The following is a 14498-nucleotide window of genomic DNA, read 5'->3' as shown; positions in this document are numbered from 1 at the left end:
TATCCACGTAGAACTATGAAGCCGATAACGTCAAGAAACGGGCTCATTCTGGTCTTGTAGAGGCAATCTCCTTCACCAAAGTGAATGTAGAATGGAAGCTAAAAAAACACAACGCTCCAACAGCAAACCCCTGAAACCATTGAGTTCTGAGGCCCAACATAATAGAGGTTGCTAATATTTGCTTAAACAGAACGACAACAGGACGCAAACGACGAATATTTTTGGGTATATTAGGAGCAGGAACAAATTGTGTGTTAATAAGGTTGCAAATGAGGGTTGGTATTGTGCGGAAACATTGACACTCTCTTCCAGCGATGTCGAACATGTTTTACTACGGTTAAATGTTGATATGAAAAACTTAGTTATTATGCTCCTTTTCTTTTCTATGTTTTCAACCACCTCAGACGCCATTTGGTATTATTTAAAAAATTGCAAAGACATGGAGGCGATATTATAAGTCAGCCTTCCTTCATCTTCACTTCTTGCGTCGTAGGTTGGGTCAATGCTTTGTTTATTCTTATTGCTTGTGTTTTTAAGTTTCACTGATGACTTTATATCCCACAGATAGTGAAAAACCGATTTCAAGAGCGTAAGAATGATGACTCCCCTCAAAAGTGCCGTAAAGGATACTGCTGGCGTGGAGAGTGCAAGGCGACTCCCTTCACAGTGAAGTGCAGCGCAGCGGCGAACCGCACTTACGGTGTGAGCGAATGAAGGACTGTTCTCGATTTGTGAATTCTCATGCAGCTATTCATTGTGCTGTCCTAAATAAACACAGTGAAGCAGATTATTGTGGCGCATAATCCGCTCACTGATTTTATTTCATTTGATTTTTATCTTTTGGTAAGTTTTACGGCTCACACAAGCAACCATATAATTCATGAAAACAAAAACAGACTTTTCGATAAATCAATAATACATAGACAATAAAATGATCAAACAATTTTGTTTTTGTGTGAATGCAGAATTAGTTATTTCGTTGTTTTGCAGCGTGGTATGGGGATTAACTTTAAATTATACGATAGAAAAACGAAACAAAAAAATAAAACGCTGGCTTCCTCAACTGCCGCCACCTACGTGGCACTGAACACGGAAGATACTGAAGCAGCACACCGCAAGTTGACCAATGGTGGTCCTACTTAAAATAACTGTAGCTTCAATACCCGATCTATATTGGTTGTAGAGTTAAGTGTATACCTTTTTTTTACATTGGACCATCCTTCAAGCCGCTACTCATCTAAAATTCAGCTAGTATGACACTACCAGTAATGGTTGAATATTGGTTCCTCCATGCATGCATAGCCCAAATAGGAATACCTCCCTAATAGAATGGCATTTCCGAGGTTGGGAAAACAGTGCTTTTTTTTCTAAATTGGCCTATCAATTGATTTTGTATTTGTGTTAAGCAAAAACCGTAGCATTTCGTAGGGATTGCCAAGCCTTTCAGCTGTTAATCCTACATGGTTATGCCACAGGATGTTCCTATTTCAGAGCGTAAGGCACACAGGTAAATCACCCCTCACTGACAAACTTGACATTTCTATTTTGAAGTGGCAACCAGGGCTATTAACTTTTTACTTGTAGCAACTCTAACGCTTTCATAAAGCTAGGCTGCAAAAGGATTGAGAAAATATATTGGTTTCAGTCTAAAATACATCACTTTAGTGCCTGCGGGCACCAAATGGAAGGGAGGGGAATGTACAACTACTGGCTATTTTTTTGGAAGGTAAACAGGATTTCAACATTCATTGTATATTGATTCAAACATATATCTACCTCGCACCATTATTCATCTTTTAGCGTTTCAAAGCCACCCGTAACCAACCCTTGGAAATGTATAATCTGCACAGAGGAAGAGCTATTGGGAGATTGCTCGGGTTGTCCATGGAGTTTAGTCTACGCCGCGTGATAAGGTTCCCTGGGGCTCAGATGTTATGCTGGGATGGAAACAGTGCCTGGCTGGAGAGGATGAACAGCGTGAGCAATCCACTGATTCCTGCGCTTTTTTAATCTAACCACTCCGTTAACCATTTCAAGATGAAATCCTGGAGATAAAAAGCAGTCATTACCTTTTTTTACGTGTGACATCTCCTAAATAGCACACATGCATTACTGTGCTACGCAAAAATCCAATTGATTGTTTAAATCGAAAGCAGAGCAAGCAAAAAGGGGAACATACATATCATTTCGAACAATGAGTTAAATAGTGCAAGCATTATACAGAAGTCAAATAATAATTTGAAAATATGACGAAGGTCCTTTCATAGCAAAAATCGTTGAACTGTTGCCATGAATTCGATAATTCGTGGTTCTTGCGCTGGTTGGGTATGCTGCGTTTGAGAATGTCGAGGTGACATTGTAGGCTGCTGGAAATATGCTACAGCACCTTGACTACAGCGGGTTGGACTCGAATGATTTGCGGACCTCTGCTCTGATTAGAGGCCATCTGCTCTTTCGGTGTTGCCTGGTACCCAGGTGTAAAAGCTCAGATAAAGAACTGCATAAATAACTACACGATGGTCATATATCTCATGCTAAATGAACTAAGGAGTGCGGCAATTGAAACAGAACAGGAAAGCAAAGTGGAGCATATCATGAGAAATGCAATAACCCTTTAACTGGCAAGATCAGATAGAGCGATGCTATAATTTTTTCCTTGGTTTGTATACGGTTCTATTAGTCTAAATGTACATCCAAAAAATAGGAATGCGTTTGAACAAGGATTTCAAAAAATGCAGAACGTCAACAATTTTGTTGATCTGCCAAGGTAGGGAGTACTAAGCTGGCAAACTGACATGCGTCAGTCATGTTCTACTTGAGGTGGAATTGAAGAAAAACAGTTGGTTGCCGCTTTCAGGCACAAAAAGACGTCACATTTGGTGCACTTGAAGCCTGACACATATTTATGGCAGAGAGCACAGCGCCATCTGACCTGCTGTGTTGACGGCGACCTCCATAAAACAGCGTTGTTTCCATGGCTATAAGAAGATAAGTACGTTACTTGTCGGCAAAGAAAACAAAAACATGAGGTGATGAAAAGCTAACGTTCCGCGGTGCCCATTTCAACTTTATATGAACACGAGTACTCAGATTCCCGCCATAAACCCTTCCCTACAAAAAAAAAAAAAAATGACCTTGAGCAGCTCACATACAAGCGGCAACGCAAAGCTAGTACTAAACAGTTTTCTGTGTACCTTTACGCGTCTTGTATAACGTTCAAACCAATTGTGGATATAAAAACAAACAGCCGACTGCACATTATTGTCGGCAAATCGTTATCTTATTCTGGCAGCTCAACAATTTTGTAGACTATGTATTTTGTCCTGCAAAGCCGTTTTTGTTGCGAAATAGGTTATACTATTCTGTAAGGGCCACGTTTAGAGACGCCTCTACAAAGAAATAAAATTGTCGCCACCCTTATCTTCGAATATCGGCTGCTGCTGAGGCCAGAACTCTGCCAACGTGTCGCGCGCGCGTAGAAGACGACGACGGCACTTTTAGGTTGAACACGGTCATTACGGGCCATCTAGCGACTACTGATACAACTTTATTTCAGAGCTTACTTCATAAAAAGGCTAAATTTAGATGAACACGTTCTAAAGTTTAGGGAGAGGCGTTTTGTGGCTGCCTATAGTGGGTCAACAATATTGTCACGTAGCCGTTTAGGCCCGTAACCAGAAGGTTGGGTTTTAACGGGGGGTTGAGCAGCTAGCAGGCGCAGAAGAGCAGATTCGGAGAACCGAGAAACGGCGGCTAACTTCAGCTTCTTATCGAACGCCACGGGGCCACTTTTTCGAGTCCGCGCACGAGACTCTCGATGAGCAGCCGCCTAGCGGCTGCTGTTGCACACGCTACAATATTGTTGATCGGCTGGTTAAAGGGATAAAAGGTGAATATTCCCTGGTATTTTCAGACTTCAAGCCTACGGTATTATCAAAATAGTCTGTTACCGTGTGCCTAATTATTCTTATTTAAATGGTAAAATTCTCAACTCCAAAGGCAATAGAAATCTGATATGGTAATCAAATGAGGGCATTTTCTTGACCGAAATTGCGAAATGGAACAGTTTTATTTTTTTCATTTGCTGCAAAGATGCTCGCTCTAGTTGCTAAATCCGCAGAACAAGTGATTTTCAGATAATAGTTTTTTTCTAAAGCCTTATTTAAAGTTAACAGCATATTCACGCATCTCAAATGTATGTAGCATGAACATGCATGTAGCAGGGGAGAAGACAATATAAATCGATAAGTAGCGCGCGGCATCAGGCTTAAGAACCAGAGTTGTGGATTTCTCATTAAAAATAAATTTCGGCAGAATAAGCTGGAAGTTGTAATAGCGTACTTGAGCCAAAATATGTGCGCTTAATATTGGGTAGCGCGAAAAAAAAAGGGAATAGTACTTAAGCATTACACACTTTTTTTATTTTTTTAGTCGATATTTATTGCCTCAGGGCATCAGTAGGTTATGAGATGAAGGATGACTAAATGATTAAATGAATGGAAAAAGGTAAGCTGATTTTATGAAGTCCAGAAGTGAGCGATAATGAGGTCCCTGCGTCCAGGTGACGTATGAGTCAGGATTGGTTGCTGAAAGGCCAGCTATGCTCAGGTGCCGGATTCGTGTCGGCTTGAGTGCTGGGTAGTCCCACAGCAAGTGGTGGATGTCGGCCTCGACATCTTCGTTGTTACAGATCGGGCATCCTGGGCGAGGATATAAGTGTTGGAAGTATGACCACGTCCTAGTTACAGCTGGTGTAAGGGCAACACCGACCCGGATCCTCCTAAGCGCAACCTCCTCTGCACGGGTGAGACCGCGGGGAAGGGATATCGCACACGGAGGGATAAGTGCACGTGTGCGGCGCCGGAGGTGCTCCTTTCTTGACAAAAGGAGGGTAGCGTCGTCGACTTCGAGAAGCCGTGGGATTGATGCGTCTTGGTTCACGAGGCGGGTTGCAAAATCAACTTGACTTTGGGAAGGCAGCAGATCCCGTAGGACCCACTCAATGCGTATTGATTGTGGGATGCGCGCCGCAAGCTGGTGGATGTCCTGGCAAATTTTAGGGCAGCGGCTGACACGTCGGAGCAGACGTACTGCTTGAAGTGCGTCAGTGCGGATGACAACGTGGGCTGTAGGGAGCATGGTTATACAAGTCACGGAGCAGAGTGCCTCCTGAACTGCCACAAGCTCAGCGCAGAAAGATGTAAGTGGTTCTGAAAGCTGAAATGTAGTTGTCTGATTCAGGCTAGGTCTCCGTGGACAGTAGATTGCCGTTTTGGCTTCACAGCCTTGCAGGCTTCCATCTACGTACACTACTATGGAATCTTGAGGCAGGTTAGTATCTTGCTCTTCAAATCTCTGGCGTAGCAACGATGCAGAGTTGGCAGACGTCGGTCTGCGGATGTCAGTTGGCTTGTTGTCTCCTAACTGTATAAATTTCCAGGGAGGGAGAACTGGCGCAGGTGGCTGAAGAATAATGTGTGGCGTTGCATACGCCCTCAGTGCTTGCGTGGAATGTGACAAAGTGGCCTTGAGTCTGCGAGCATCACGACGCTGCTGCACCAGTTCATCGATGGTGTTGAGCTGCGCATTCTCCTGTAACGCTACGACCGGTGTGATTCGTGGGAGGCATGTTATGGTCCTCATAGCTTCTCGGTTTACGGTTTCAAGGCGATCCCATTGTGCCCTTGTAAGATGCTGGAACTGGGCCTGATAAACTATACGGGGCTGCAGAACCGCCCTCACTAACTGGCGTGCAACAGACGAGCAAGCGCCACCCGTTTTAGGTGCAATTCTCCTTATTAAACTTATAGTTTGAAGTGCTTGCTTTTTTGCCTGAGAGAGCCAAGCAGTCGCTGGTCCTGATTGATGAATTGTTAAGCTCAGAATGTTCAGGCTCGAACTTTCTTGTATTGGGGTACCTGATACAGAGAGACGAATTGGATTTGAGGCAAGTTTACGGCGTCCCCAGCGGTTGGCGACTGACGTGTATGAAGTTTTACACACAGAAAGTTGAAGGCCAATGGAGGATGCGTAATCAGAGGTTACGTCTAATGCTGACTGAAGGGCGGCCTCTTGAGTGAGAAGATCATGGTGAATGCTCCATACCGTGATATCATCTGCGTACTGCAAAAACTTGATTTCAGGGATATCATGTAAGCGCCACGCCAATGGGATGAAAGTAATATTGAACAACGTCGGAGACAATGCTGATCCCTGGGGCACGCCACGTAGTGAAACGAATGAACCAACAGTGTCACCGCTGAGGCGTATTGCAAATTTTTTTCCGTCCAAAAATGATGCGACAAAAGTGCGTACTCTCGGAGGGAGATGAAGCATGTCAATGGCATTCAGGATTGCAGCATGACTGATGTTGTCATATGCCTTTTCAACATCCATTGCTAATATGGTATGTACATTGCGGCTGCGGGTAGATGATAGAACTGCTGATGCCAAGACAGCCAAACCGTCCTCTGTACCTATGTATGGACGAAATCCAATTTGAGCAGGGTGATAAAAACCGTGCTGTTCAAGCCACCAAGAAAGTCGTGTGGCTAGCATTTTCTCTGCGAGCTTGCAAAGCGTTGATGTTAAGGTGATTGGTCGTAAATTGGCGAGGTCCTTTGGAGGCTTCCCAGGTATGGGAATAGGGATCACGACAGCGGTTTTCCAGCTCTCGGGTACGACACCATCAAGCCACACTTTGTTTATGGTGCCTAGTAGTTGAGGAAGTGCAGCAGTACTGAGGTTCTTGTAAACCTCATACTGAATTTTGTCCAGGCCGGGCGCTGTTTTTCGTTTCGCATCGTCAATTGCAGCCAGCAGCTCGCACATCGAAAAGGGACTCGCAATTCCATCAGCGTCGGCAGCAGATGGTAGTTTCCATGCGTCTGCAGGGATACCTGCCAAATTAAGGTTTACAGCTGAATGAGGCAGTATATCGTATTTTGGGAAAAATTTTCGAGCAGCTTCTTTGGCGAAATCGTCCGGCGACAGATTAGCCGCAAAGCATGCTGTTGCTGCTGCGTCAGTAGAACGACGACCGTGTTCCATTGCACGAAACGTTCGCCAGAGTGAGGCATTCGATGATTTATCAGAAAATTGTTCACACCATACATGCCACTGGCGTCGCGAGAGATCGCGTTCATATCTCCGAGCCTTCGCGGTAAGATAATTAAGTCGTGTACGTGCCTGCCCCGAAGTAGGGTCTCGCGTAGCAGCCAGCTCAGCTTGACGGCGGGCTGCCCACAAGTTAAGCAGGCCGAGATCTGGTGCCGGTCGACCTACATCAATCCAGGTAGTAGTCGTAGCGCTGTTTAGTGCTCTCTGTATACGGTCAACAAGGAGTGACGGCGAATTTGAAGACATACTGTCGAGACATGAGCGAAAGCTGTCCCAGTTTATCACAGAACATTTGCGGCGTAAAGGGCGGAGACGGGAGGGATGGAGACCGATGAGGATAGGGTGGTGATCACTTCCCCAGCAGTCCGGCTCCATGTGCCATGAGGGAGTTCCTGCGCCCAACCACCAAGTCAAGTCTGGAGCATAGGCAGCACTACGTATGTGACGCACAGGCCGTGTTGCTGTTCCAGGGTGATTAAGCAGAACAAACAGTGAAGGCGTCCCGCACACGCCTACCACGAGGGCTTGCAGTCGGATACCCCCAATCTGGGTGAGGGGCGTTAAAGTCGCCTCCGACTAAAATTGGACACCCGGGGTATTGCCGACGAACACTTAATAACCAGCCAAGGTTAATACGGGAAGTGGCGCCTCCAGCTGGTCGAACGTAATAAGAAACAAGAACAACGGTTCCTTTCAGAAATTTCGCAGCAATTGCTACTACCTCTTGGTATGATGTGCACCAGTTTTCGAGAGAAAGGCGTACATGAGGAATATGCGTTTCAACGTATATCGCCGCCTTTCCCGGGGGAGAAGCAGTCTGCACGCGACGGTCGGTCATTGAAGGAGACACGTAGCCGCTGAAGCCAGGAATAGATGGCAAGGCGTTCGTTTCCTGAAGTAACATAGCCCACACCCGAAGCTTGTTGAATCGCAGTCGGGTCTTGAGCTCGGCCACCTTCGTGAAAATGCCTCTACAGTTCCACTGTAGTACACCACGACGACCGGATTTCGCCATTTTTGTGTGCTAGTCCAAGCGCTGTAGTATCACGGATGTCAGGTTGGACAACTGGTTGACCATATAGCGGAGCAGTGATGTTGCAGAGTTATCATTGGGCGTTGTGGTACTCTGGGAAGAGGCAGCAAATGGCCCTGTAGCGCGGGATGAAGGCGGTTGTGTTGAGCAATTACTAGATTTGGCGGTTACTTCTGCAGCTCGCCGACGTCGAGCAAGCATTTCGCGGTGTTGTCGGAGCTTAGACACTTCTGCTAAGAGACGATTGATTTGCTCATCCACTACAGCCATATCGTCGTCTGGTAGATCAGTACGCTGCTGTATTGGCTGTTGTCGACGGCGTTTCTTGAGCACCGTATCATTAGACTTTGTCTTAGCTGGAGGTGCATTCGAAGCGGGCTCAGGAAGCACTGGCCACTAGTCATCATCATACTGAAGAGCTGCCTACGGAAAGCTCCAGATAGGCTGTGTTGAACAGTGCGACGGTGAATCTCGTAGGAAGATGCAGTAATGACACAGATATGCGTTCGTTAACATAAACAACGAAAACTATGTAAGTTTTGAATTTGGAAATGGGCCAACAGCTAGAGACACGACCCGCACGCCTTTCCTGCCGAAAGTGATCGGGGAGCCAAGAAGGGCCTCAGTGTTTTGGAGGGAAAGTACCTTTCTTTTGCTCTTTAGCTCCGCAGGCACACAGAAAGAAACCAGATCTTGGGTAAGCAGTAGCGAGCACTGCCAATCACATGAATGAATACCGAAACACAGATAAGTTTCCCGAGGGCTCTGCGAGTCACGCACATGTGCAGAGAGAACCCATCAACGAAGAGGGGCGGGGAAGGGAGGGGGGCAACAGTCACGATGAAGCAACCCGCGGATAAGAAACCTGTCCCTACCAAAGAAAAAAAGAAGGATGCAGGACATGTAGTGAGACAGAAACTAACTGGGCGGTGCGGCGCGATGTTGGACTATAGAGAAAACAAGTTCGAGATCAGTATGTAAAACCGCAAGGAAAATATAGCGCCTCGCTCGGCGGAGGCTACAAATCTAGAAAAGCGGTCGACTGGGAAGAAAGTGTTAAAGACAGCATTTGCGACCTTGTCAGTCAGGGGCAAACATGCTCGGTTCGCGCCCTCCCACTCCACCCCCGAATCGCACTGTCAGTGATACTAAGGCGGCAGCGTGAAAACTGCGAGCACGTAACAGCAGTTGGTGACTAAACATGATAAACGGTGCAGTGCTGGCAATCGCAGGCGGTGGTGAAGAGGTCATATGCTAACTTCAATATTACTTTACTGTTCCTTTACTCAACCTTTTTATCCTACCACTCCTCTCCTCACTATCTTCGTTGTGTAAACTTTTCGTCTCAATTATTCCGCCAGCCGTGGATACCGTGCATGACTATCCTAGAGATGCGATGGCTCGTGCAATACGTGGCTCCATACTCCGCACTTCCGCCACGTGTAAAGTAATATATATATATATATATATATATATATATATATATATATATATATATATATATATATATATGCCAGAACTTTCACCTTTCTCCCCTGTACATACGCAGCATCGTCATCATTCACCGGTATTCGGAAGATCACGCGCGGAGTTCCCGATTCTGGCTTGAATAAAGACGTTTGTTTGAGCGGTAGCTCGAAAGTGGCGGAGGTGCCCTTAGCATCCGAAGCCTCTCGCATTTGACCTGTTTTCCGGTCCCCCATGGAGCTCCGGTCAGGCCTTCGGTTGCCCTCACACACCTTCGGTTTGAATGAGGGCAACGTAACCCGCCCGCTCCTGGAATCTGCCCCTACTGTTTTGGCTACCCCTACCTGGAACGTCATCAGCCGCCAGTGCGATCCCCAGCTCTCTGCCGGCCTTCGCGGTGACGATATCGAAGACTAGTTTGACAATTACACCAAAGGGAGCCCGTTTAATCGCTGAGATGCCTCCACAGGCTACTCAACGTTGTCGTCTGTTTGACGGACGTCGCAAACACCTGGTTTCTCAATCAGAAGGACCACAATCCTGACTGTTCAACATTCACCCAGCAGCTGCGGAAAATATTCGGCACGCCATCTGGTCGTTCTGAGCTTGCATTACAAAAAGCTCGCCTGCAGTCTTCAGCAGCCAGGTGAGTCCTACACATTGTAATTCGAGGAAGTTTTAGCCCTTTGGCGCCGAGTCGATGCTGCTATGACGGAATCTGAACGCGTTCGCCATATTGGCAAGGGTATTGAGACCGTCTTATTCTATGCCTGCTGGTTCAGAACCTCTGCACTGTGTCGGACATCAGCATTACGTGCCAACGCCTGGACATACTTCAGTAGTGCCGCCTGCAGCAAGACATCAACGACGGCGTTCTCGGTGAGGGCAACCTGCGCACCATTATCCGTGCCATTATATGAGAGGAGCTCTCCGGTCAAACAAGCTTAGTTCCTGGAAGTTCGAACCGCCTGCCAGCTACTTCAGATTTGCGCAGCGTCATCAGGGACGAACTGGCCGCTTTCGCCTGCGCCGTGGCACCAGCCTCGTCGACTACCGCCTGTCGCTCCCCAACGTACGCTGAAATGGCTTCGAAGCCACCTGCTCCACTCTATTCCCATTGCCCTGCTCCTGTGTGTGGTCATGTGACTGCAGTAGCCACATGCTCTGAACCGCCCCGTTATCGACAATCCTGGCGTCCTTCCCGTCCAGTCTGCTATTACAGCGGAATCCGCTGCCACATCTCCAGCGTCTGTTACCGGTGCCAGCAAGACGAACAGCGTGGTTATGCTCCCTTCGAAAGTGCCCGCCTGCGCCAGCCTGAAGCTTCTACGATGCCATACTCCGCTTCCTTCCGTCGTTCTCCTTTGCCGCAGGATTCTAAAGATATTTCCCGACCCTCGCTCTTCCCGACGCCGCTCCCCATCGCCTTTACGCCACCCGTCTCTCCTTCGACCGCTCTCCTAATCCTTTCTTTATAGCGCGGAAAACTAACAGAAGCAGTTTTTGTAGGGTCAGCTGCTTCAGAAATGAACTCTGGAATTCCAACCGTACACCCATCTAATACCCCAGTCACACGGGCAAGTTTAGTGACACTTTCACGAAGTGCACTTACATAGGAAGAGTGACACTTTCGATGCTCACTGTCACAAGGCAAAATCAAGTGTCATTTTGAAATGACAGCAGTGCCCTTATGGATGCTGCAGCCCTATGTGGAAAATAATTAGTTTCCACAAAAATACCTTAAAATTCAATTTTATTGCAAGCACAATTACCCCAACCTAATATTCAGTTTATTTGTGCATTTGAGTACATGGTTTTCACTTAAAAAGCATCGCGATGCCGCACGCGCTTTTCGCTAACATGCATGGTTACTGCTGTTCACATGCAAAACCGGCCTCGTTTATGATATATAGTTACGCTGCTAACTGCGGTTATCGTGAACGTAGCAATTGCGACTTTGATTTGCATCGTTAACCGAGAAAATGCCGGTAGCGCCTATGTATGGAAAGGAGTGACTGGTGGTCGAGGTCGAAAAGTGCACGAGTTGTATGATTCAGAGCAGCGTGCATTTTTTCACACGAAATCCTGTCCGACGGCGCTTCTAAGCAGACTAAAATGTCCAGCGGCGCAGCACCCACGCACGACAGCATCGTCACGTCTTCACAGCGTTTGCTTGGCGTGTAGTTGTACACAACGTCGAAAAAAGTTCAATTTCCGCAGCATCACGAAAGTAGGCGAGAAGTTCGCAGCGTTCACAGTACCGGATGCTATTAGCTTTCCGCTGTAGTGCCGCCCGTGAGCGCCGTGAACGGCAGAGTGCGCGGGGCAAGTGCGCACCTCCGTGGTCGTCGCTAGGCCTATAGTTTGCTTCGCATTGAAGTAGTGGGTGGCGCTTTCGTATGGCCAGCTTAATAGGATATATGGCTCACTTGTGGCACTGCCTTGAGAGAAATGGGAATAATGAGAAAAATGTGCAATTCAAATCGACGATGCCTTAGGAGCGTAGCTAGCGTATGCGTGTACTACAAGGGTGAGCTGTGCCGCGCCGCTATGAAGTAGCGTGCAGAAATTTGCTTGTATCGCAGCAATTACTCCTGCTATCGACTCGGTACGTGTCAACGATCCCCCAAAAGTATTAATTTCTGACATTGCTTTACTCCAGGGATTATTATTTACGGGAAAAACAAATTCTCGCACACTTTTCTGACGCCGGTGACAGCGGGGCCGGGTGCACCGTAAAGATGCTGGCTTGACGCTGGCGGCTTGCGGGAGCAAAAGCGGTGCTGTCTTCGGCCGGCGCTTGAGCGAAATGCTGCCATGTCAAGTGATGACTTTCTAGACTGGGTATAATACAAATAACTCCAAATTCGTTGATGCAGCTTGAGATACCGCATACCATCGAAGTGCAGCAGCAGACGAACGCCTTCGCCTTAGCGCAAGCACTGAGAGCGAGGGTAGCTATTCAAGTGTACGCATCATTTTTAGTTGGTGACAGCTTAAATCTCTTGCCTATTAATAGAAACGCTCATAAAATTACGATAAATATTTTAAAACATTGTAATTCTCAAAACATGTATGAGTAATATGAAGTGTCCTGCTGTCGAGACTACACACGCGCCTGCCGGACAAAGTGTAGGGAGTTCCCCAAACTCACTTTGCGCTGATTGTGTTCGGCAGCGAGTGTCATTAAAGTTCATCGTGTGACACGATGCGAATGACACTAAAGGCGAGTGCACTCGTTGAAAGTGACACTAAGCTTGCTCGTCTGACCGGGGGATAACATGCTGTGTGAGGGCATGGGCGAGGACTTAATTCTGAGAAAAGGCTGGATGGAAGTTGGGCGAGGCGTCCGCATTGAACAAGGTTTAGGTAATGGAGGTAAACTTTATTAACGAGGCATGGTGCCCCACTACTCAGCTTTAAGTCTCCGCGCCGAAGAACGCGTTCAACTGACACTCGCACACACACCACACTAGGCTTGGCCGCTTGGCCTTGGTGGAGCTGTAAGCGGTAGGTGGCGCAGTGAGTCGCTCAAATCCGGCCCCGCTCAGTTTGATCACGTCTATTTGGTCAAGCAACGAAATGTGCCGAGAGGCGCTCACTTGGAGAGGGAGTGTTCTTTCAAGCGCTCGGGTGGCCGATGTTGACGGCGCGGTCTCGATGAAGGTACTTGAGGGGGGATTTCATGATCTGTACACACTGCTGGTGGGAACATGCCATTTCCTCTACCACTAAGAGAACTATAAGGGTCACGCGTTGAGGTCTGGCTCTGGACGATGTAGGGCTCGACATATGGTGGGACATAGTGCTTTAATTTAGAGACGTGCACTACTCTTTCATAGGGTCGATCCCGGGGTCCTTTTCCAGTGATGCGGGAGACCACAAATGTCACAGATGTCTTCTGCTTGGTGATCTTGTAAATTTCTTCGAATACAGGAGCTAGCTTTCCAGTACCATCTACTACGGGTTCTTGGTGGCGTACCCATACGAATTGGCCGACTTGGAAGGAGTGATCCCTATGAGACTGATCATATGCTGTCTTTCGTTTCGCTTGTGCTTTTTCGGTATTGCCTTCTGTGACATTCCGGCTCTGTGACAACATAAGAAGGCGGTCGTGTCTTGGTTGCAGCGGGACTGTGACGTTGACATGGGAGCTTATGGACGTATCCGTAAAGTAGTTCGAATGGAGAAAAGCGGCTACTGGCACTGTAGCTTGAGTAGATGGCAAATGCAGCTTCTTCAAGTTTGCTGTGCCAAGAGGCAGGGTCGTTCGGGCACAGCTTCCGAAGGACGGAAACTAAAGTTCCATTGCTTCCTTCGACAAGACCATTGCTGGCTGCGCGGTATGCGACCGAGTAGTGAATCTCTGTACCATGCATGCGCAAGAACTGCTTTAACTGGTGAGATTCGAAGGCTGCACTATGGTCATACATGCAGTCGTCAGGGCAACCAAACAGAAAGAACACCCACTGCAGATGTGCTACGACTTCTTTAGTCGACGTTGAAGCCACGGCTGCTGGAACAATGAAGCGTGTAGCGAAGTCAATAACCTTTAAAATATACTTCTTTCCAGAAGCGGCTGGCATTGTAATGTGATCAATGGCAATTAAGGCAAAAGGAACGTCTGAGATTGGCATTGCGCTTGTTTTTCCAACACTTTTAGACACAGGGCGATCGCTTCTAAGCTGTGACGTAGCGAGTCACTGAGACTGCAAGGTTCGGCCACCAGTAACGTTCTCTCACTTTCGCCAGAGTCTGGGCAACATCCATATGGCCTCCACCGTCATGAACCACTTCCAGTGCAGAATTGACGCATGTTTGTTGGCCCTACAATGGTTAGCGCGCCTGTAGTCACATCAGTATGGTGCAGGATGTCATC

At 47.4% G+C, this 14498-nt stretch overlaps 1 protein-coding gene across 1 annotated transcript in view; it reads left to right on the top strand.

The window, feature by feature from the left end:
* LOC146190117 (uncharacterized) overlaps positions 1-714 on the top strand; it is a 57950-nt gene extending 57236 nt beyond the window's left edge. The window contains exon 9 of the mRNA XM_084605419.1: positions 565-714. Coding sequence (XP_084461545.1) covers positions 565-714 — 150 coding nt within the window. The remainder of the gene's footprint in view (positions 1-564) is intronic.
* The last annotated feature ends 13784 nt before the right edge of the window (positions 715-14498 follow it).

The sequence above is a fragment of the Amblyomma maculatum genome, chromosome 5 (genome assembly GCF_055883805.1).
Source record: "Amblyomma maculatum isolate TAMU_Amacu chromosome 5, ASM5588380v1, whole genome shotgun sequence".
Lineage (NCBI taxonomy): Eukaryota > Metazoa > Arthropoda > Arachnida > Ixodida > Ixodidae > Amblyomma > Amblyomma maculatum.
The sequence above is the reverse complement of the archived record's forward strand: the minus strand, read 5'-3'. Positions and strand labels throughout refer to the sequence as shown.